Source organism: Barbus barbus (assembly GCF_936440315.1).
Source record: "Barbus barbus genome assembly, chromosome: 6".
In the NCBI taxonomy this organism is placed as follows: Eukaryota; Metazoa; Chordata; class Actinopteri; order Cypriniformes; family Cyprinidae; genus Barbus; species Barbus barbus.
This window is the reverse complement of record NC_136734.1, coordinates 23640129-23664771: the sequence shown is the minus strand read 5'-3', so window position 1 is coordinate 23664771 and position 24643 is coordinate 23640129. Positions and strand designations below refer to the sequence as shown.

The window sequence follows — 24643 nt, the reverse complement described above, 5'->3', positions numbered from 1 at the left end:
AAAGGTGACTTGACAATCCAATAAAGACGTTTGTTAATGTATAACACTGAATTTTTAACCTCACAATCCATGATTGACAAAGCTACTTAAAGGGAAAGTTGACCCAAAAAAATAAACTCAGTCATTACCTTCGTTCATCTTCGGAACACAAATTAAGTTATTTTTGATGAAATCCGAGAGCTTCCTGCCCTTGTACAGACAGCAACACAACTACCGTGTTCAAGGCCCAGAAAGGTAGCATGTGACATCGGTGGCAACCTTAATTTTATGAAGCTACGAGAAAACTTTGTGTGCAAAGAAAACAAAAATAACGACTTTATTCCACAATTTATTCTCTTCCGTGTTAGTCTTTGACATGTGTTCATGACAATGCCACAACTAGGGATGTAACGGTATGAAAATTTCTTATCACGATTATAGTGCCCAAAATTATCACGGTTATCAGTATTATCACGGTATTGTTAAAATGTGCTGGAGATGTTCAAAAAGTAAAAAAGTAAAAAGTAGTTTAAAAGTTTTATATTTAAAAATCAACAAACAACAAATAAAATGACTTTTTGTTTGCATAAATCACTAAAACAATAACATGACCAATGATGTTCAGATTTTAAATGACAACTTGACTGACAACAATTTAATAGCATGTTCAAATATCTAATGTTCAAATAAAGCTTTGAAAAAGTTTCATAAAAATGTAAACCTCACATTTCAGAAAAGGGTTGTCAAAATGATAATTGATTAATAAATGATTATATGCATTTTATCTGCTCCATAAATAATTCTAGACAACTTATCTGAATTGTTTAAATGTGTAGAATCCACATAAGCTTGTTTTTCATCAACTGGTCAATTTACAACAAGGCATGCAAATTCGGTCCGTTTTTGGCCAGAAAAAAACTGCACACAGACTGAATGTAAATGCAAGTCTCTGTAAATCCACTTTCTGACACTAGGTGGCCCTTATAGAAAAGCTGAATACAGCGGTTTCCCGTAACCTCCGTGAACAAAGCAGCATTGCGATTAAAAACACTTCTTTTAGGTATTACATGGAGCGAAGATGAAAACAAAATGCCATCGAATCGTTTCTGAAGACAGTCAGAACCTAGAGAGGTACATTCATATAATTCATTCATTCATAAATTCATTTGCATAATTCCCTCAGCAGTCTTTTGAAACCTCCCAGCTTTTCCGCCCTATTTTCACTCAAAATGAAACTACTCTGCTGCTGTGCGCACGTGAAAAATGTGCTTTATTCTGGACAGTATTTATTTATCGCGAGTTGTTCAAATCGTGGTAATCGAATACGGTTTTAATGATAATTCAGAAATGAAACGGTAATACTAACTGTGGGGAATTTTATCATGATTTATGGTCAAAGCGGTAATCGTTACATCCCTAACCACAACACATGCGTGTGATGCTGACATAGAATATCCATCTCTGTTAGTTCATCGTCGGTATATTCTGAATCGAATAAGGACGGGCAAAAAAAATGGCAAGTCTTCCTCTCTGTCGAAATCTTCAGACATTTTTACTTAGTCAGTTTTTTTGTACAGCTTGCATCTTCCTCTGCTTATAAACAAGGTGCAGCGCATCCAGGCTATTTATTTATTAACCTTCTGCATCAGGTTGGACCACTGATGTCACAAAGACTATTTTAATGTCTTTACTGAATGTGTCAGTTGCTGTCTATGGAGGGTCAGAAAGCTCTCGGATTTCATCGAAAATATCTTAATTTGTGTTCCAAAGATGAAAGAAGGACTTACGGGTTTGGAACGACATGAGGGGGAGTAACTAATAACATAATTTTTATTTTTGGGTGAAAAAAATAGACTTTGCTTTTACTATGGATGAATGGACACACGACGCAGTAAATGGCTGTGGCGTGTGCTCATTGATGACCTCTAACCTTATGAACCCCCGAAGGGAGCCATGTCTGGCTTGGGCTGACCACTTGAGTTCATCTCAATAAAGGGCTAAACTAAGCTCAGAATTCCAAAGGCATATTTAACATTTCTTGTGGATGTTAGAACAAAGAAACAGGTGGTGCGGTGAAATTTCATACCCAAACTATGCAATTAACAAATTGTTGGGAGGTAAAAACAAATATCAAGATCACTCCACCACCAGGCCAAATCTGACACCTGTACCTGCTGAAGTATGGAGATTATCTGAGGTGGATTCAGGTCACACTAGGGTTCTAGGTGAGGTGAGAGGTCTGCCCTTTCCCAAGCATTTCATCATGCTCCTGGCTGGAGTTCAAAGGCCCACAGGACATCATGGGTGGAGGCCAGAGTTATGAAGTCCTTTTTTCTTGTGCTAGCACAATAACATTCTACTGGGGTCGTTTTAGTTGCACAACATACCATAAGAAATTAACACAAGCAGCAGCCATCACCCCCGCTGGGCTGGACACACAAAGGCCACACTGATCCACCTGAGGGGAGGAACCCTGGTAAACACACTGCTGGTTGAATATAGAGAGACCTCTATCTGCTACAGATTCTTGTAAACAAGCTGTGTGAATGGAAAGAGAAATCACTAAATCCATGTAACTTCTTCAGTTCATGTTATTGACTCATTCCACAGAAAAGACGACTGTGAACTGAAGAGATAAAAAGATCACATTGTCTATATCATTATGTCCTTAAGCACATCTGTGGGACTTTCAACTAGAAGAACACAATGAATTGCTACATCCTTGCTACATGGCAAAAACAGATTAAACATATTATGTTTATTTAACCAATATGATCATAAAATCATGCACTACCGCTTAAAGGTTTGGGGTCTCTAAGTCTCCTGTGCTCACCAATGCTCTGTTTAAAATATAGTACAAATAGTAATGCTGTAGAATATTATTACAATTTACATAACTATTTTCTATTTCACTATAACAATTTTCAATATAAAATGTAATTTATTCCTGTGATGGCAAAGCCGAATTTCAGCAGCCATTTCTCCAGCCCTCAGTGTTACATGATCCTTCAGAAATCATATTAATATGCTGATTTGATGCTCAAGAAACACTTCTTATCATCAGTGTTGAAAACACTGTGCTGCTTAATATTTTTTTGTGGAAACTACTAATTATTTTCATAATTTTCAGCATTTATTTGAAAAAGGAATCTTTTGTAATATTATAAACAATGTCACTTCTGATCAATTTAATGCATCCTAGAATTAAAGTCTCCTTGCACAAAGTTTCCAATATAGCTGGTGAGGGAGTGACATTAAATGTGACATTTAGGCCTATCTCTTTTCTGACTGCTGTAACTAATTTCTCTCTATTTTCCCCATTTATGAAGTTGTAGAAATACAATAGTAGATTGAACACAAAAATAATATTTGGTATGGTCTCCCACGTGCCTCTATAGAAGTATACAATCCCAGAAATGGCTGAGGCTGAGCCAGCGTTACTGTTGTGGGGCTAGTCTTCTCGAACAAACAGAAAAATGTTTTCATAGTGCTACAGAGGCACACGGTTACACTTTCAGGGAAATCAACCTACAAAAGGCTTATTTATATCTGTCTCTCCATATTAAGGTGGATCATGCATTTTTAATATAGAAAAAAAAAAGTAATGTACCATCAGCAAGCTAAATATAGAGAAAGTGACCAAATCAACCCTCAGGCAGAGACCGGAGAGCAGAAACAAACCACAACATTAAGCACTACCTGAGGGAGCAATCACTCCTCACAAAGGCACTTCCATTTCTACAGCATGCTATTGTCTGTGCGGTCAGGCAGTGAGGGTCAAGCAGAGATGACATCATACCAGCCAATCACGCTCATTAAGCTCAGCTATTTCCTGTTCCCAACACTACAAGCAGGCTATGAATCACAGCTTTGCAGCAACAAAAGGTTGTGACGACACCGGGAAAGTGTTCTTCTGGTTTTCAGGAGAGACAGAAACATCGTAAAGGAAGGACACCGAGAGGAATGTTCATGTAGTGCCAAGAATGTGGCTGCCTCGATTCTGAAATGGACTTGTTAAAACTTGAAAAGACTGACTGCAACTGCTAGCGCTAACAGTAGTCCCCAATCATTCAGAAAACCACAGGTTCCTGTCTCTGCGGCACTGGATAATACATCACCCCCTTGTGCAAACTCTGGCTAAGCAAAATCATTTACCATTTTATGCTGTCAGACAGCCCAGAAAGATTTTCCTCCTTAAATTAATCTTTAAAAAAAACAAAGCAGTCCACAACCTCTTACTGTAGTTTTTTTTTTCATTATCTTGTGCTGTGAACATCTATTACTGCCTTCATCCCATCTCTAACCAGTTCAGTTGTCAGCTATACATAACTTGTGATGCCACCGTAACCAACCACACAATGATAAATTAAACATTTTATATACTAAAATATATTTAAAATTAAACATGCAATTGTGTTTTCATGATCAACGATTACTGCAAGCATGACAAGTTCTCCAATCCTAAATTAGAAGGAATCCAACCTGTCCACAAGAAACAAATTCTACTAGGGCTGCAGTGAACACGCTCTTTCTAGATCATACAAAGAGTTAATTTTTCACATGAAGATCACATGGATGATTCAATTTAAACATCAAGACTCTTTCAAATTGACAGAGGCTTGAAGCTAATTGACTTCTGAGGACTCAAGATTGCCAACTTTGAGATGCATGACCATGAATTATTTTAAATGCTCCAGGAATTTATGAAGATGTCCTTCAGCTCAAAGAAGGCGCCTCCATGTCTTTTCTATCACAGGCTACAAATTTCAAGTCACATTGCAGGAATACTGAGCATATAATCAGGCTACTTGGTGAGGGGAACAGGCACACTGCAGGAGCGAGGTGTGATCTCAGCATGGGTTAGGAGAAGAGCACAGTTTGGTCACCAACACCACACCGAACCCGATAGAGCTCGGGGGCTGAGGCAGTGTTCAGCATGTCATTCAGTGAGATACTGAGCATTGCTAACACACAACAGCTGCAGGACAAAGAGACACCTACTTTATTTCATAACCAAAGGAGGTTTAAAAAAAAAGCATGGCATTTGATACATACTTTGATATCATATAGTTTATCATGTGCCACCTGCTTTCTAATAGTGTTTAAATTAAAGAATTGACACCATGATCCACCTACTTAGTAAATCAGGATGAAGGGTATCTGCCATAAAACTCTAATGTCTTGAAGCAAGAAAGGGGGATTGTTTCCACACTTTTGGTAGCTTGACTTGAAAATAAGGTACCAGTATATTCACACCGATAATATCACCAAGTGTGCAATTGTTTCCAAAGATAAGGCTAGTCAAATGAAGTCCCCGTGGAGGCATTTTGCAAAAGAGCTTACACTATATTGTATTTTTCTTATGGGTGCTAATGATTCCAGGCACAGAATACCAAAGAAATCACAAACCAGGCACAAACATCCAACAACACACATTCATCGAATGAGACTTAGTCTTGTATGGCTGCAGCTGCATATCAGGACCACTGGAGAAATAGTGCTGCTGCTTCTCTGTATTAAGCATTAGTGCCAAGACGAAACACACCAAACTGACACAAACAATCACTGACATTGTACATCAACATCATTGTAAGAGCAGCTGTATAATGGACATGCACTCTCACAGAGTTTAGACACAATCACACTGGAAAACTGGCAGAGCAAGAGAGCTCTCAAACCTCATTACAAAATGTATTTAATTAGATTTCACCTGCAGGCTTCTAAACTTCTTAACTAGGCCAAACTAAGATTTTTAGTTATGCAAAGCACTTCTTTTGAGTGTGCTATAGACACAGTTTGTAAAATTTTGTATGAGGCTATCACTTGATTGTTCAACTAAAGACTAATAACAATTCATAACTACTTCAGATGTACAAAAGCATTTTAAAGCAATTCAAAAGAGGCAAAAAGATGAAGTGAGGTTAGAAAAACACCTTTACCTTTAGACTGAGGGCAATCTGACGAATGTATATCATATTGAGATCCTCCAAAATACGAAGTTTCTCCTCCATGTCTGCGAGTCTGTCTATGGGCATCATTCATTCAAGAGAGATATCGGCTCCCGATTTAAAGTTAAGACTGCTCTTCCACCCGTTAATCTGTCTCGAGAGTTGAGGAACCTTTTTGGGAGAAGTAAATGACGAGCATATGAACCACACGATCCAGACTTCGCATCTAAATCCAATCCACGGCGTATCCAAGAAAATCAGTTTTCACATCACAGACCAGTTCCATGTGTCCAGAAACTACAGTTCAGGAGGAGTCATGCGTATAACACCAAATATAAGTTTAGACGACAAAAAAAAGAAAGGCGGAGGAGTAAAACGCTCTTTTCTCAAACTCCTCAGCGCGTCTGTCTCTCTTCACAACAATAGCGACTGCATCCAGTAAATAAACGCTCTCTACTACATGAAAAGCAAGACGACTTTTCTAACACCCTCAAACCCTGTTCTCGTTATCCCGTCTGTATAACTGGTCATTTACACGCAGTTTAATTCTTTGTGTCCCTCTGTACTGATGTGAGTGTGTCTGTGTGCTCTAGTAGGACTTTCCCACAAAAGGGCATCACACAGAGCGCGTGGACTGACTGTAGGCTACTGCCTTCACTACACTACACCACACTACACTACCGGCGCGACACAAACTACACGCCCTTCAGAATCCGAAAATCAATTGCAAAAGCATAATAATTATTCACGTAAATCAGGATGGGGTTTGGTGATTCAATACTGTTATCGAAGTTATTTTAAGAAAAAAAATAAAAAAATAACTGTTATTAGGCTTTTATTAATTTATGGGATTTTCATGGGACTTTTTAGGCTATACTACAAACTAACCGCTACAACATTATCACTAGTTGACAGCTTATAAATGACAGCTAATTTAGTGGTGCATGGCTAACTTTGGCAGTTTTATATATGTTTATTTAATATTTTAAGTTTAATATGTATTGATGGAAAACGGCAAATATCACACAAATCCAACTGTGGAAAGACGGTTGAAAAAATAGCAAGAACCATAGCTAAAAAAGCTCATAAAGCGACCTCCTGAGGTTGACGATCAAGATCTTCTAAAGCTTAAAGCAGTTAAAATAATCCAAAGCATTTAAGCAATTCGTTAAAGTTTTTACCCCATATGCCTATTTAGAACATGTTATAATATTTAGAATATTTTAGAAATGAATATAATGCCCTAGTATTTGTTTTATTTTTTAATGTTTTTTTTTTGCCCAATTGTTTGGAATTTATTTTTAATATTATTTTAAATGGCTATAACATTTGTGTAATTCTGAGCTGTGTTTATTTTTCTTTTCTTTTTTTTTTAAATTGTTGTTATTCTTGTTTTTGTTTTTTGACTACTTCAGGAATAGCCTAGCTCAGCCTCAGCTGGAATATACGAACATTAACAATAGAAAACAAAGAGTCCATCTGTCCTCTCTACAATAAGAACAGCTTTGTCTGAGTAACTGCAGTCTGCCTAATACTTTCCACAAAATGATGGCATCCAGCTTCATAAATGACAATTTGTCATCTTGATTGCCAAGCAGTGTTTTATCGACCATTTCACCTGTCAGGTAATACATTTACTGGACTAGACATTTTATTTTCTACAGAGAATCACTACTACTGAAATATACATTTCATAAAGTGGTGTATGCATGTTAGCAGGGTATCAATCTTTTATGCTCAATTATTTAAAAAGCCACAGTTCAATTTCAGAGTACTCAAGATTCCTCTCACTGCAGCGAGTAGTAAAATCAATGAATCAGAGCAAACAGAACTTGAATTTATAGACTTTTTTGTGGTCTACGGGTTTATATTTTCAATTACATTCTTTTCCTTTCATTCTTTCTCTTTGGATCTTTGTAAACTTTGAAGGAAAAATAAGTTTTATTTAATGATATTCCATAAATGTTATCTAATAATAGCCTTTCAGACTATAAAATAAACATATCTTATCCTATTGAATTTGCATTAACAGCCCATTCAGTTTCTTCATATTACATTCATAATCAGTTTCTCAGATGCATGCCAAAACCACAATGTTATTGACTCACAGAAAGAAAGTGGTCTGTAGTGGCAACATGATTAAAGCAGAACATGCCCATCAAAATATGCTTCATAAGCTACACCTACAAATATGCATCAGATGGGTTTCTACTGGCAATTAATATCAGACAGTTTTAATAATAATAATAATAATAATAATAATAATAATAATAAGTCATAATAATGGATCATGCATATTCAGATTATCTGTGATGCACTATAACTTACAAATCTTCTCACTCCATAGTCTCTTTTGACTGATACTTTACAAGGACACACAATGGGAAACACAGAGACGTGATCCGTTATTTTGCTTAAGTCTTAGGAGACAGAAAAAAAAAAAATAGACAGCAAAATGTGGGCTCCAAGGGAGTGGTACTCAGTGTTTGTGAAAACAAGGTAGACACCGGGGTCTTGACTTTGTGAAACTCAATCTACCATATGTGCATGAAAGTTTTTGCACTCTTATTTTAAGGACTGTAGAATTGTACACATAGAAAAGTAGGTAAACAACTCAATGTAACAAGTGGACTCCTAACTACAGAAATATGAATAAAAATAATAAGACCTACTCTAATCTAACACACTAATCTACATAATTTGTATCCTATTTGACTTGACCTGCTGGTTAAACCATGGAAAATGTCAATTACTCAAAGAGAAAAAAACAAATTACTAACCAGTTTAACATGCAAGAAAACAGTCCCTGGTGCAAAACAACAGTAAAGCTTTATGGAACGTGATCTATCCCGGGTTAACAGTAAGAATAAAGCATTATTTCCAACTAAGGGCTATGGAGATGCAGAATGAGCACACATCTGAACACAATGATCACAACAATAAGGTTTAGAAAACCAAACAAAAGTGGATGTCAACCTTGAGGGCAAACAACAATTCAAAACAGCTATTACACATATAAAAATGTGTGAAAGGTGGTCTCTGCACTCGCTTACGTTGATCACACTTACATTACATTTCTGTAATGAAGAAGCAATTGAGCTATTATACAGTGACAATGATTGCCTAGAAGATGTGGCCATGAAAAGAAGCAAATACAAAATATTTTTGATGGCATTTACTATAGTGTGAATGAAAGCTTGACAAGTGGTTTGTATAACAGCCATCATCCCTGTTTTTTTCTGCAGTTATGCTGCTAATACTAATCCCTCAGAATTTTGTCATGTTACTGAGTTACATAATAGGACATTCACATGTTTTAAATCAGGATGGGTTGGTACACCCACAGATGATGTAACCCGAGGTGAAAAGGAACTTCTGACAGTCCTTTGATCCTCATTGGATGTAATGAATCACATAGGGATATTTCCCTTTCCCAATCAAGAATAAAATAACAGAAACGGCTTCTTGTTTGGGTGGCCGGTGTGATAAAGCAAGAGCTGCTTAGGTGGAAAGCAGGAGGAATTTAACTGGGTGGAGTAAGGAAATACCATACTGAAGTTACCACAACACTTCAGGTTTGCAGTACACTTCAATCTAGGGAAATGAAGTATTGCGACAGGAGGAAAAGGCTCTTTTTTAAAAGTTGTGTGGACTTATTTTCTGCAGCACCTCTCTAAGCTTTACGGCCTTTAAAAGATAAGTGAATAAAGACACCAGCTAATTCAAAGTGTAGCTTGTGTTGTGTTTTTAATTCATTTTGGTTGAAGTTCAATCAGGGCACATCTGTGAAACAAACAGAGGGAAGGGCAAGGCCTCTAACAAGGGCTGCTAACCACTACAAAGAGCCTCAGCTGCTACACAGCCCCATCTCAAACACACTGTACAACCCACAAGAAACAGAAAGAAGAGGCCCAGGCACTGTAAACACACACACATTTTAGAAGAATAATGCTGTCTTTTTAATTAGATGCTATGAAACTAATTAAACAGACTAAACATACACAAATTTAGCTGCTTTTGACTGATTTGATCTTTCTTGTGTTCTTGCATTCTCTCATACATACTGTACATTATTTATTTGCTCTACTGGATGGAAATATCATGGGATGCAGTTAGATCAAGGGCCAGCAGCAGATGGCTGATCCCACACACAATGAAACATCAAGGGTAATTTTAATAAAATTAGCTAATTCTGTCCCATCATGCTAAATGTCTTTAGGCAATACTACACACAACATAGTACAACCTTTCGCATACTGTTACATTCATACAGCTCTAATCCCCAGTACCAGGTCACAACAAACAGTTGAAGTTCTCATATTTCTTAAAACAAACAAAAATAAAAAACTAAACAAAAAAAATCAAACCAAACAAAAAAGCTTAACAAAACAAAACAACCAAAAGCAAATCAGCATAATGGAGTCACTGCCTGATCGTTACTACATTGAGACTTTTCTCCAATAAGAAGCAAAGAACCGATTCTTAAACCTAGCTTTCTATAAAAGTTTAGGTCCTTTAGGGTCTTCTGAACTTCCTGTCTTCTCTGAGCCTACTGCCAGTGTCACCGTGCTAACATGCTCCACATGTCCACCGGCAATGAGTTTCTCTAAGACTCATCAGCTCCCTGGAGAGGTTTCATTTCTAAAGTCAGCTGCAGTCGGTGTGATCTGGCCACCGTCCCAGGACCCCTCTGCTGCCTACAAATCAACCCCCTCTCTCTTATACAAACACATACACAACAAATCAGTATTCCACATGCTAATGCTATACAGAAAACTCATTACATACTTTTTAAAAATGATTTGATTCACTGACTCAATTTAAACACCACTTTCATGGATTAATTAACATTTATTTATTACACAGAGATTTTCAGTTAGACCACATGCATGAATATCAACTGGAAAAAAACAAGAGGGCTTGTAACACTATTCATTAGTCCCCATTAATAGTATGATTGAAGTACAGCATGTCAAAGAGAAGAATCGATGCGTTGATGCTTAGAGCTGGTAAGCCATTGACTTTAAATTTCCTCAAAAAGATCAACATCTCCCCCTAATGGACAATTCTTAAAACATTATTCAGCAGACCGGCTAAACTTCCAATGTAAATACTGCAACACATAATATGTCTAAGCTTCATTGCCTAATGCATAAGCTAAGCAAATCAGCAACAAACCACAGCAATAAAAGGTCAAATAAAGCCGTATAAGGCCAGGCCAGAACGGCAAACAGGGCGCCAGTGTTTTTATGTTTCTGTTTTGTAAGGTTTTCTTTCTAGTGAGGGAAAAAGCAGCTGTCCAGGAGATAAAAGTCACAGACACATGACAGTCGCATGTGGAAACATCATTCTAAACTCAGAACAGTACACTTTTGAAACTGTAGCAGACAATCCAGACATTACAGCTATGTTTACGTTACTTTGAATAAGATACAGGCTATAGCTGTCATCCAGAATATGCTTATATATATATATATATATATATATATATATATATATATATATATATATATATATATATATATAACATACAAACATTCTGGGGGTTGTTTGAGGACAGTTTTGGGATTAAACAAACCATATTGATTTGTGTTACCTGCAGATGCTTTATTATTAGTATGCAATCATGTTCTTGGTTGGGGTAGTCGTGGCCTAATGAATAGAGAGTCGGACCCTTGAGCAAGGCACCGAACCCCCAACTGCTCCCCGGCCACCGCAGCATTGGCTGCCCACTGCTCCGGGTGTATGTGTTCACTTCTCAGTCTCACTGCTGTGTATGTGCACTTAGATGGGTTAAATGCAGAGCACAAATTCCGAGTATGGGTCACCATACTTGGCCACACGTCACTTCCTTTCCTTTCTTCGCACGTTGTACTATCTCATATTTAACATTATATAATAGTAGAAAGAAAGGGGAGTGAAGGCATAAAAACATCAGAATACCTAGAATGTAAGAAATCGTATCGTAATGGCACGTAGTCTTAACATAGTTAAATCTGAACACCTGTAAAGGCAAAGCAGCTTCCAGGTTTTCGGTTTCTCAATCATCAAGCCCTAGAGGTTTAAAAATACATGACCTTGAGTTAATGGTCTAGTAGTCAGATCTCTCGCACTGACACAGACTGAAACAGCCCGTCCAAGATGAGTCAACTGGATGAGTAAAGTAAATTCACACTTAGGTCTCACACTTTGGACTGGGCATTACGCAATTCGACTTCCCCTGACATCATCACAAAGGCTCCCACACAAACATGAATAATAAGGGAACATCATGTCTTTCTGAAACAATTAACCTAATAGCAAGTTAAGTTGATCTAACGGCACTGTGATGCAATTGTTCTGGCACACCCTCATCTTATTATCAGAGTAAATGTAGTGCTCTTAAGAGAGCATTTAGCAGCCCACAAGAGGGAGTTCTCAAAATACACCAAGAAGTGTGTTAATGACTTGGATAAAAATACTCTAAAGATGACAATGAGATTAAGGTAAATCTATTTATTTTTTATTTTACAAAAGTAACTTTTTATAAGATGTACCAGAAGTGGTTGAGTTTCTTCCTATTAGCCCATGCCATGCTTTCTTATGTTGGATTTTTCGGCTCTAGGCCCTAAAACTCAACAACTAATTTGACAATTACTATTATTACAGTAATAAAACAATAAAAATAGACCAGAATTACCATGAAAATATTAAGCGTCCCAACTGTTATCAACATTGACAATAATAAGAAATGTCTGAGCACCAAATCAGTATATTAGAATAATTTGGGATCATGAAGGATCATGTGACACTGAAGACTGGAGTAATGACTGCAGTTCCGCTTTAACATCACATAAATAAATTACGTTTTAAAATATACATTAAAATAGAGATAAGTTCATTTAAACTTTAATAACCTTTCACAGTATTACTATTTTTATTTTTCAAATAAATAAATGCAGCCTTATTGAACATGAGAGGCTTCTTTCAAACAGTAAATATAAAAAATCAATCCAATCAACCTCATGCTTAAAAACGCAAGCAAAGTATGTGCCTCAGAGTGCCATCCTCACAGAGATGTGACAGTGGCCTACGAACACAGTGCTGGTGCACAACGCTAGTTAATAAATGTGTTAACAAATACCAGACATTCTTAAAGTGTGGCCACACATACCAACCCCCCGCTGACTCTGCTTTAATGTGATTAGGCTGGGAATAAATTAAGATTAACTCTCACTATCACAGTCTAGCCTAGAAATGACCCTGGTCAACGGCAGCGGCTGACTGAAGGCAGATTACCTAAGAGAGGTCTAGAAAACAATGTTACAAAACATAAGACATTTTAATCTTGTCATTGTGGAATAAAAATACTCAAATACTGGTTTAGGAGTACAGACAGCATTAAAGCTCAACAGATCAGAGCGGGGAATATGAGGATTAAAGCTATTTTTAGCCACTGAGGGCATTGTGAGTGAACGGCCAGAAGTTCATGGGTGTCAGTTTGGTGTCTGAAGACACACGGAGCATGTTAGCACATTTTTGACATGAGGCGTTTGTTCATATAACATCTCTGTGTTACACAGCAGTTTTGCACAGATGTTTGTGTGTACGGTCGTTTCCGAACATTGCTCTGTGGCAACACTATTACTCATACAGGTATGTAATGACTTGGATCGCATCCAGAAATGACGTACAGAGCAGTGTCTGTGTGAGACAGCTGTGGTCTTCATCACTTTTAGAGAACAAGCCTGTGTGTGAACAATGCCATGTTCATGGCACATAGCGGGACCGAGTTTCACGGACGAATAGAAAGACGGGAGAAAGCGCAGATTCCATCAAGTCCACTGGGGAAAACAAGACGAGAAGCTCAAACTGTTTACTTGGGTCTGTGAATCTAGGAAATGATCCACGAACACTCGCCAATGTTTGGGAGTAACCAAATAAAAGTAGCAACACTACTACTGTAACGTTTTTCCAGTAACAAGCTACTTCTTCCAACAAACTGTAGCATCGCTGTTTTTGTGTCAGGGAACAATCAACTCACTGTCTGCCTGTCCTCTCACTCTCTCTTACAAAATCTTTGTGAATCATATTTCAGTGTGAACCATCTGAACAAAAGTGACCATTGAGTGACCAAGTGTTACTGTTGAAAATGAATTTAATTACAAAGTAATAACAGTGTCACATAATGCTTCAGAAATCATTCTGTGCCGATTTGAAGCATTTCTTATTATCAATGTTGACAACAGTTGTGCTGTTATATATAATTGTGTAAACTCTTTGATTCTTTGATGAACAAAGTTCTAAAGCACAGCATGTATTTGAAATAGAAATATTTTGTAACATTATAAATGTCTTCATTTTTGATCCATTTAATGCCATTAAAAATTATTTACTGATTCATATCACCTGGAAAATCAATTCAATTTAGTAAATCACTTCATTTGAATGGTTCATGAAGAAAAACCATTCAACAATTAATTTTGTGGTATTTACATTTTTTTAGGGTAAATATTTAGTTAACTTCTGTTGTTCATCTTTACATTTGATATGATAACCTGGGTTATATCTAGTTTTATAAATCTAATTAGAGTGATTTAGTAGATTAATTTTCTTGTGCCAGACAACTGAAAAAAATTAACTAGGCATAGGCAAATATAATTTACATTTTAATAAAAGATGAACTTTATATAGTTTCATTTTAGTTAAATGTTCCAAATAAAATAAAAAACTAGTTTAAACTAAGACCTTTTCCAAAGTTTAGCTTCGCTTCACTGCAGCTGAATTACATCTCAGTTTCAAAGTAGTTTCCCCAACACTGACACTTTCTCACACTCAAACGTTTAAGAGGATGCCGTTTAAGAAAAACCATCCACTTTGAAAATTATCTCTCTTATGACACAAACACAAGAAACTACAACTAGTATAACCACAGTGGTTGTTGAAGACTGTGTGTGGGCATGCTATTGCTAAAGATACACAGGGTGTGACTCATGTCCTTTTTTCTAGACAGACAGGTACGCATGAATGAAATGAATCCCCTTAAGCTGAAGCCAGTTGATTTAGAAACAGTTAATGACGTAAACAAAAGTCCGGCCCTCTACTTTGTCTCATCCCTCTCAGTCTGGAAGATTTTCCTTCAAACTACAAGACAAACACTCAACCTCCTGAAAAGAATAAGGTTAAGGATTCTGGTATGCCTGAGTAGCTTAGATAGTGAAATCATGTCTTTAAGCAGTGAAAGTTAACCCTTCAATTTAAACTGAAATAGAAAAAAGCGTTAAGATTTACATCAGAATTAGGTTGTTTTTTGACTGTAGTGGCAAGAAGCTGCTGAAGTACAAACCAGCATACAGCAATGATTTCAGCATTAGTCAACAAGCACTGTCTGGGAATGCACATTCAGTTACAAATGTCTTGAAACTTTAAACATGGACATTTATGCATTTACATTTACATTTATGCATTTAGCAGACGCTTTTATCCAAAGCGACTTACATTTCATTCAAGTTACAGTTTTTACATTTTATCGGCTCTTGGATAAAACAGTGAATGTGAGTGAGAGGAGACAGATCACTAGTGGACAAAATGAATAGGAGAAATAATAATGCTTTCTATGACTAGAGGTTGTGTCCCACCTTTTGGTTTATTCTAGAACATGCTTGAGCATTTACTTACCAGCCTGATTTGAGCTAAAGACACGACAGTTATCAAACCATTGTTTTCTTATTTCTATTTTTGGAACAATATGCATTGTGAAAACCACTATACAAACTAAACTAAACAACCCAGTGCTGGGTAAATACTGGACAGAACACATGCTGGGTTGTTTTCAACCAACAGTTGGGTTAAACGTTTAACACAACCACTGGGTCTAAATAACCCAATCGCTGATTTCTACCATATTTTTCCCAGCGCTGGGTTGCATTTAACCCAGCATTTTTTAGAGTGCAGAAAGCGATAAAAGATCCCCCTAAGAAGAAGAGAGGGAGGAGTAGAACACACATTCAACAAATGAAATCTCTGACATTGATGGTCATGATGCAAGCTGGGACATAGCAACCTGCATTCATCTGCCGATCAAGAAAAAAAAATACATCACATGACAAGTCCAATTGTATGAATAATGTCCATGTCAGCTGTGCACAAGTGAGATAAGATAAGAGTGGACTGAACATCTTGATGTCCTTGAACACAAGATCCTGCCTTGGGTCCTGAACTATTTGACATCCTGCTGTTGTGAACATCTGAGCCTCTATTCACTTTAGGAAAACATGCCAGTACTCAAGGGTGTTATCAGCAAAGTCAATGTCAGCTAAATAATGTGCCTGTTTCCAATATCCACAGTGTATAGAGGAGAGTGTTTTAGCAGCTCTTAATATTGGTGCATTTGTATACAATTACTTGACTAGTAACCTATTTGGTGCCTACTGTACACATGCCATTTATAAAGAACTGCAACACAGCGTATTCTGACACCTCTTCATATCTTATTTGGCTATAAAATAGAAATTTTCATTACACTTTATTTTAAGGTGTCCTTTAGGGCTGCACGATTAATCGAAAAAAGATCACGATCTCGATTCATACATAAATGCGATCTCATTTCTAAATGACGGCGATTCACTTCCGTGTACTTCCCTGCATTCAGATCATGCTGCATTCACGCGTTATTGGTCACACTCGCACAATAACAAAATTCACCAATCAATCATAAATCTCGATCACTTTTCTCCTCTCCCTCATTGGCCACGTTCCGCTGCCACTCACGTGACGTGTAACAAGGCGGCAGACCTAAACGGAGATCCTATGCATTCAAATCGCTCTTGCAGTACTTTGATGTCATAAGGTGATCATTCATTCTGCGCAGCGCTGCTTCAACTGGGCGTCAGCATCAACGCTTGAAGGAGGGCGTGTCTGAAGCTTGGTGCTGAGTGCTGACCATGGTGCTGACGCGCCGTCTTTGTGATAACAGCCAATCGCATACTTTTCTGGTGCTGCATGAACGGGATTGGCTAGCGTCTGCGCTAGGGTATTTGCATAAGGCGATCTGATTGGCTGACGCCTGCGTTGGCGCTTGAAAAGTTGAAGAGTTTTCAACTTCTGCCGTGTGCAACGCCAGTGAAGCGACGCGAGGGACCATTTTATTTATTATTATTCGAATTACTATAACATACAACATGCTATCAAGAAACAAAATAATAAAAAAGGAAAAGAAAAAGATAGAAAGACATTACAACAAACAAAACAGTTTCCAGGGGGAGGAAAGTATTAAACTTAAAAAACAAAGAAAAAAAAACAAACAAACAAGAAATACATATACACCTATATATTAAATCAAATAAATAAATTGTAAAATTCACAAACTTTCAAAGTTCTTACAGCTTTCTTATTCACAGAGTCTCTGATACTGTCAATATAAATACACATTTCAGTTAACAAAACCATAAAATTGGGTTTTTTATTGGTAAATTTACACTTGTGAATGTGAAATTTGGTCAACAGAACAAGTCAATTAATTAAGTAAAAGTACGCGACGCGAGGGACCCACAACTCAGCTCGGCAACGCTTGACGTCACTCCATTCAAAGTAAACGAGAGGCGTTGACGTGTGAATGTGAATATTTTTATTTATTATTGTTAATTTTCTCTTATGTTCAACAACTTAAAGCTTTAAAATTATTCACTTTAAGGGGTCTAAAATAAAGAAAAGAGACTATTTTTTGTTACTCCAGCACTTTATTATACTGAATGTCCTGTGGTTTTTTTTAATTGTTTTTTTTGTACTTGAGTGCAATACATTTTGGTTGAAAAAATGAGAATCGTGTAAGAGAATTGTGATGTCAATTCCCATGGCGAAAAATCGTGATTCACATTTTAGCAAGAATCGTGCAGCCCTAGTGTCCTTGTTACAGTGTAATTATATAGATAATCACTGAGTAATACTAATTAACAACATCTACTTACTGTAGGATTAAGATTAGGGTTTGTTTTAGGGTTAGCTGCATGCAACTATGCATAACTTACAGTAATTTTTATTACATTAGCTGTCACCCCTTTAATCTACCAAATTATGTAGCCTATATACATGCACACGTACGCAAACCATGTGAACTACTAAAAAATAGCCATGACTTAGAAAATATTAGAAATGCAAGATTTTTTTTTTTAATATACTGATATATTCTCTTGTATGCTTTATAGAAATAAGAATATGCAGCAAAATAAGCCTAAGAATGGGACTGACTTTTTTTTTTTTTTTTTACACTGGAATGTCTTGTATGCAGTGTTTCCAACACTCCTCCTTATGGTCTCTACCATTTCTTGCACTACACAATCACAGGATGTTGTTCTCATTAATAAAGGTTTTTGCCAATATGCTTCTTGGGTTCGGTTCCAAAAAACAATACCAAGCAAAACAAACAAAGCAGATGAAAATGAAAAAAAGCTGTTGTCACTGAAACTCAAACATCCCCTCTCTTTTATATACAGAATTCAAACACTGCTCAATACACCTCTTCTCAGCTCTCAAGGTTCAAGAGTGCCTGGCATACTAACTAAAAAGAGCGAGGCTCCTATGGCATCAGAGCGTGGACAATTATCCTCCTCTCCGGTTCCTCTTAACAAGGCTTTTTGCCAGGGACCAAGAGAACCCTTCCTTTAAATCCAAAAGCATGTGCTCCTGTTTGGGCCCCAGTGTTGAAAGATTCCCCATTGTTCACTGGGGCCTGGCGGTTCTCCTAACATGCTGGAGGGGAAATTTTTGCATTTCTTCAAGATATCAGCTCCTCTCTAGCTTATGGCATGTGCTGCCTCATTCTAAACATGGAAAAGGCACCATATGTGTGCAATGTGTGACCTTGCAAGTCCTTGGAAAGTCAAATAGATGAGTGGAATTACTTTAAAACCCTTAGCTATAGATGAAAGTGTGCACAAAGAATCATTTGTATTCTATAATGCAGTGGTTTTCAAACCCTGGGTCGTGACCCTCAGGTGGGCTACCAGGATGATTTAAGGAAAATAAATATTTATTTAACAAAATTCAAGATTCAGGGAACCGGCAAACTTAACTTTAATAACTAAATAAACAAACAACAAAAGGAAAGCAAGCAGCAGCAAACTCACAGCAGAATCCAATGTATATTTGTGTTTGCATTCTGTTTTTGTAATGTTGAACATTGTAGCCAATCACAGACATATCTGTTGATTTCTGGAAAGCAATGGCCAATCAGAGTTGTTTTTGTTCAGTCCTGAGTTCTGGAAGATCACGACTCCTCTCATTATAACGAACAATGTGTAGATGCAATGTAAATAAGAGATTAATTGTGCCATGTAGAGAGATTCAATGATTATAGCAGAATTTTGCAATCATATTTTTCTGGATTCAGTTCAAGTGCTCAAAGCAAATACACAGGAGAGCCCATCAATGGAGAAAAAAAAATACAGAATCAGTCTGGAAAAAACAGCAACAAATTTGCCTTCTGGAGTAAAATGTACATAATACATATATCTAAGGAAAGCAATGCTTTAGGTACAAGGCGCACTTTTCTCACCAGCACCAATAGTATTGAGCAATCCTCTTGGAGAATCCATAACAGAGTGAATTAAGCAGAACTCCGTTAGGAATGAAGTAAGCGCTGTGGGTGGAAGGGTGTGCCTGGTGGTGTGTAAGCTACATCACTTTTAACTTCCTTCAGGGAAATCTATATGTGGCAGAGTTCTCAGCAGGCAAACACTGTGGTTTTAATGGACCATGTTGTAAGCAAACCAAAAGAATGAATGCAAACTAAGCAAATCTAAAAACGACAGTGTGATTTCAATGGCAACCGGCATGACAGAGCATAACCAGAGTAAAATGTTGCAATTTGCAGATTCAATTAAAAAAAAGTGCACTGCAAAGTTTTAACGTCTGCATTAAATAATGCAGACATTAAATCTTGAATAATTACTCAAGATCTGTGAGCCAAGTTTTCCATTACTGCTTTTAAGTCTACTTAAGTGAGCCAGCAATCTTCCTTCTTTCTACCACTCACTATATTTGCTTCACCTGAGCCTTCACACACAGCCCGTTTCACATACAAACTGCGGCAAGATATTGTAAAGTTCAATCAGGTCACCCATCACTACGTGCGAGCAATGGTAAGAAAATCTCATTAAAAAGATTCTCAGTAAGCCATATTGATTTCCAATCAGCAGCCATGAAGACATCAAACAGTAGAATACATCTCATCCAGTCTAAAGGGGGTAATATGATGCCAGTGGGGAACTGGGGCATCTTAAAGGCTTTTGAGTTTTGAGCAAAGAACACAATGACTTGAGTGAAATCACGTGCATCTTGAATGAGGGGCTGAATTAGAAAGTGCATTTGGTGCCTAAATGATACTGATATGGGCTAGTGGGCAAATCTTATCAGTGATATAGATATGCAAATTCAGATTACAGTAGTTCAAGAATTAAAAAAAAAAAAAAAAAAAACTTTATAATACTTGAATGAAAACTGATTTATTGAATGAAAATAAAATAATTATTTCAGGATTAGAGAAGTTTTGGGATTTTAGGATAAAAAAAAAAATATAAAAAAATAAAAATGTACTCACAAATTTTAAACTATAAAATAGAATTATTATGCATTGTGCCATAACTAGCACAATGCTTATTAGTCATGAAACCGCCATGAAGTTTTAAGACTTTGTCTTGGTTTTCCAAGACAACAGGTGTTCAGAGAGTAAAATAAAATAAGAAATATATTGATCTTTAGTTGTTTCAGCTTATTTTACTGTTTATATCATTTTAAGTCATCTTTAGGCCATCCTGCATGTTTGCTGAGGTCATCTAGTGAGGTCCGGCCCCCTATAGAACCATTGCTATAAACAAAAACTGAAACAAAAGCTGTGACATAGTGCATGTGATTTTTCCTGTACATTTAGGACATGATCTGCACATGATTTAAGATCCATGAAAGTCAAATCATCTTTTGACATGGATATAAATCCTCCTGCACAACCAAAACGTAAACATATAGTCACTACAGCAGAATGTCAACTATAGTCCCAAGCCATACAAGGAATTTAGAGCTGCCACTGGGACTCTACACATCCAACAGCCACACTCGGAACCAAGCATGCTTCTTTCCATCTCACCACAGCAGGCTACGTATAAAAATAATTAGGGGTTAGGCAGGGTTCTCTTTTAACTCAACCTACTCTGGGATAATCATATACAGATGCCATGGAACCCTTTCCCCTTAAAAGAATGCAAGGGCTCTACTGCAGTGTTTGATAAGATCATGTGTACTTGCTTGAGGACAAAGACAAATAAGCATGACCGTAATTATAAGAAAGCAGATATATATATGAAAAAGTTTTTGCCCTCTTCATGTTTTTTTTTTCCCAGTTTTGCATATTTCATATTTGTCACACTAGAATGATTCAGATCATCAAAGGGACAGGTAGGTTTGGACTTTTTTCCCTTAATAAATGGAATCATTTAAAAACTGCATTTTGTATTTACTTGCATTATCTGTGTGTAATATTAAAATTTGTTTGATGATCTGAATCTTTTAAGTGTAACAAATATACAAAATATAAAAATAAAAAACATTATATATAATATATATATAAAACACACACATACATGCATACATTGAAACATTTGTGAAAAGAAATGGAAATGCAATCTTTCTATTCATGTTTGTTTCACACATTTTTGAAAAAAAATAAAACATTTTAAGAAAATGTTTTAAATGACTGAAAATGTCAAGTGGTAAAACGATCAAGTACTAAATTTATTTCTTATCAAATATATCAATTGCTTAAAGTTAACATTTTCAAGGTAGAAAGCATAGGCGGTGCTGGATAGATTACTTACAAATTGTAGTCCATTACCGATTACAAATTACATGACAAAAATTGTAGTTCGTAACAATCAACAACATTACACATTTCCGGTAATATAATCAGACTACTTTTTGATTACTTTTTGATTGCTTTTGTAAAATAATTTTAACTACTTTTGTAATTAATTTATTATTTTTAATTAATACATTTTTTAATTCAATGACCTTGACACTCAGTCAATGAGGTTCAAGTCATAGGAGTTCAAAATGTACAATGACCTCACTGACTTGATTGGCAGTCAGTATTTTTCAAATATATATTATAAAGTCTTATAATTTAAATTTTTTTCACTGCATGTATTTTTTTAAAAGAAATAACTAACTATAAAAGACTGTGCTAAACTGCTTATGCAAAGAGGATTTCAGCTTTCTTTCTTTTTTACACTCTAAGGACAGTTTCACCACTTAGACACTTTTGACTTTTAGCCTCACAATAAGCCACCAATCCGGATAATACAAAGCATCACGTCATTCAACCATTGTCTTTTATTCTGTTTGTATGAAATACATGTCCCGTTATCTACTATAAACTACTGTGCCCACGCCCACAACGAATAATTTCTTTTTGAAAATGTACTTTTCTATTACGTCTTCGTACACAGCTGTCGTTTTTTGTATAATATCCTCAATAAAAATAAAAAATAAAAAAGCTAAAACCGTGATCTGATATAAGATAAACACCCCAAAATAAATGATATTAACAGTGTAATAAAACAGAGTACACGTCTGACTGTACACTAAACATTTACTAGAGTCCAGCTGAGCCTCTGGACAGAGTGATGACCGGGGCTCATTTACCTGCGGGGTCTCCATGAAAACACTTTGTCTGAACTTTCCACGGCGGATCTCCATCTCCAGCGCGGAACCCCGAGCGATAGTCGCTCTTGCTGTCTGATTTCGGCAAAACATTCGTGACTTTTAAGTTGACCCTTCACTCCCGAGAAACGCTGTTTGTTCTCACAGACCTGAGACCAAGCCGCAGTTTGGTTTGGAGACGCTCCACGTTGCAGCGGATCACGGTCACAGTCACGTTCATGTAAATCAGATGACCTCTCTCCCGTTGGGGTCTGTTACAAAACTACAAAAGCAAAACGAATGATAGCAAACAATACACTACTCTACTGCTCTCACCACTTTAATCTCGCATCAACAAAGCGTGTGATTGAATTCCCGGACCCAGAGCAGATGAGAGGAGTTAGCATACTTTCTGAGATGATGAGCCAGGTACAACAGCGTCCTCTGATGGCCGATGAACCGTATATCAACTACTGCAGGCCAGACAATTGTAAAGTTGAACTCTTCCTATAAGAGTGGAAATATCAATCAGGTAACATTTATTACGTCGCTACCTAGATACTTTGACGCGACAAAATGTGCAATCACGACGCGTTTCAAGTTACAACACGAATTCCGGAAATGTTGGGATGTTTTTAAAATCTGAATTAAATGAAAACTAAAAGAATTTCAAATCACATGAGCCAATATTTTTTTCACAATAGAATAACAAATGTTTAAACGGAGAAATTTTACAATTTTATGCACAAAATGAGCTCATTTCAAATTTGATGCCTGTTACAGGTCTCAAAATATTTGGGATGGGGGCATGTTTACCATGGTTTGACATCTCCTCTTCTTTTCAAAACAGTTTGAAGACATCTGGGCATCAAAGTTATGAGTTTCTGGAGTTTTGGTGTTGGAATTTAGTCCCATTCTTGCCTGATATAGGTTTCCAGCTGCTGAAGAGTTTGTGGTCGTCTTTGACGTATTTTTCATTTAATGATGTGCCAAATGTTCTCTATAGGTGAAAGATCTGGACTGCAGGCAGGCCAATTTAGCACCCGGACTCTTCTACTATGAAGCCATGCTGTTGTAATAGCTGCAGTATGTGATTTTGCATTGTCCTGCTGAAATGCACAAGGCCTTCCCTGAAATAGACGTCATCTGGAGGGGAGCATATGTTGCTCTAAAACCTTTAAATACCTTTCAGCATTCATAGTGCCTTCCAAAACATGGAAGCTGCCCATGCCGTATGCACTTATGCACCCCCATACCATCAGAGATGCTGGCTTTTGAACTGACCCCTGATAACACGCTGGAAGGTCTTCCTCCTCTTTACTTCTGAGAGACTCTGCCTCTCTAGGACCTCCCTTTTAGATCTAATCATGTTACAGACCTGATGTCAATTAACTTAATTAGTTGCTAGATGTTCTCCCAGCGGAATTTTTTCAAAATGTCTTGCTTATTCAGCCCTTTGTTGCTCCCATACCAACTTTTTTGAGACCTGTAGCAGGCATCAAATTTGAAATGAGCTCATTTAGTGGATAAAAGTGTAAAATTTCTCAGTTTATACATTGTTATGTTCTCTATTTTCTATTGTAAATAAAATATTGGCTCGTGATATGAAAGTCTTTTAGTTTTCATTTGATTCCAATTTAAAAACCGTCCCAACATTTGGGGACATGCTAAATTGGGGACTGGATTAAACAAACTAGAGTTTGGGGAGCCCATGGTGGCAGTTGGGCAGAGTTTGGTGACCTTGGTGGCCAGAGATGTAAAAAGTACTAGGAACTTATACTTCAGTAAAGGTATGGATTATATGTCTGAATTTTACTCAAGTAGCGTATCTAGCCCAAAACATACCTGAGTGAAGGTAGGCCTGAAAAGATTCCCCATTTGGTTAGATACAAAATGTTTTAATGCCTGACTAGAGTTTGTTTAAAAAAATCTTAAAATTATCAGATTTTAAGCTTTAGAACAGCTTTAAACTTTTAGGTCAAGCTTTTGTAATTCAGCATTCTACTCTTCTAATTCTCTTTTTATAAATTTTCATCTTCTTTGTTGTA

At 36.8% G+C, this 24643-nt stretch overlaps 1 protein-coding gene across 2 annotated transcripts in view; it reads right to left on the bottom strand.

The window, feature by feature from the left end:
- LOC306871701 (rhotekin-like) overlaps nucleotides 1-22983 on the bottom strand; it is a 69611-nt gene extending 46628 nt beyond the window's left edge. Inside the window, exon 1 of one of the 2 annotated variants that reach the window (XM_079419809.1) lies at nucleotides 22599-22983. In XM_079419809.1, coding sequence (XP_079275935.1) covers nucleotides 22599-22709 — 111 coding nt within the window. In that variant the 5' untranslated portion in view covers nucleotides 22710-22983. Of the gene's footprint in view, nucleotides 1-5918; nucleotides 6607-22598 lie in introns of those variants that run through there. The other variant, XM_079419808.1, reaches the window with a different exon arrangement.
- Between the last annotated feature and the right edge of the window lie 1660 nt (nucleotides 22984-24643).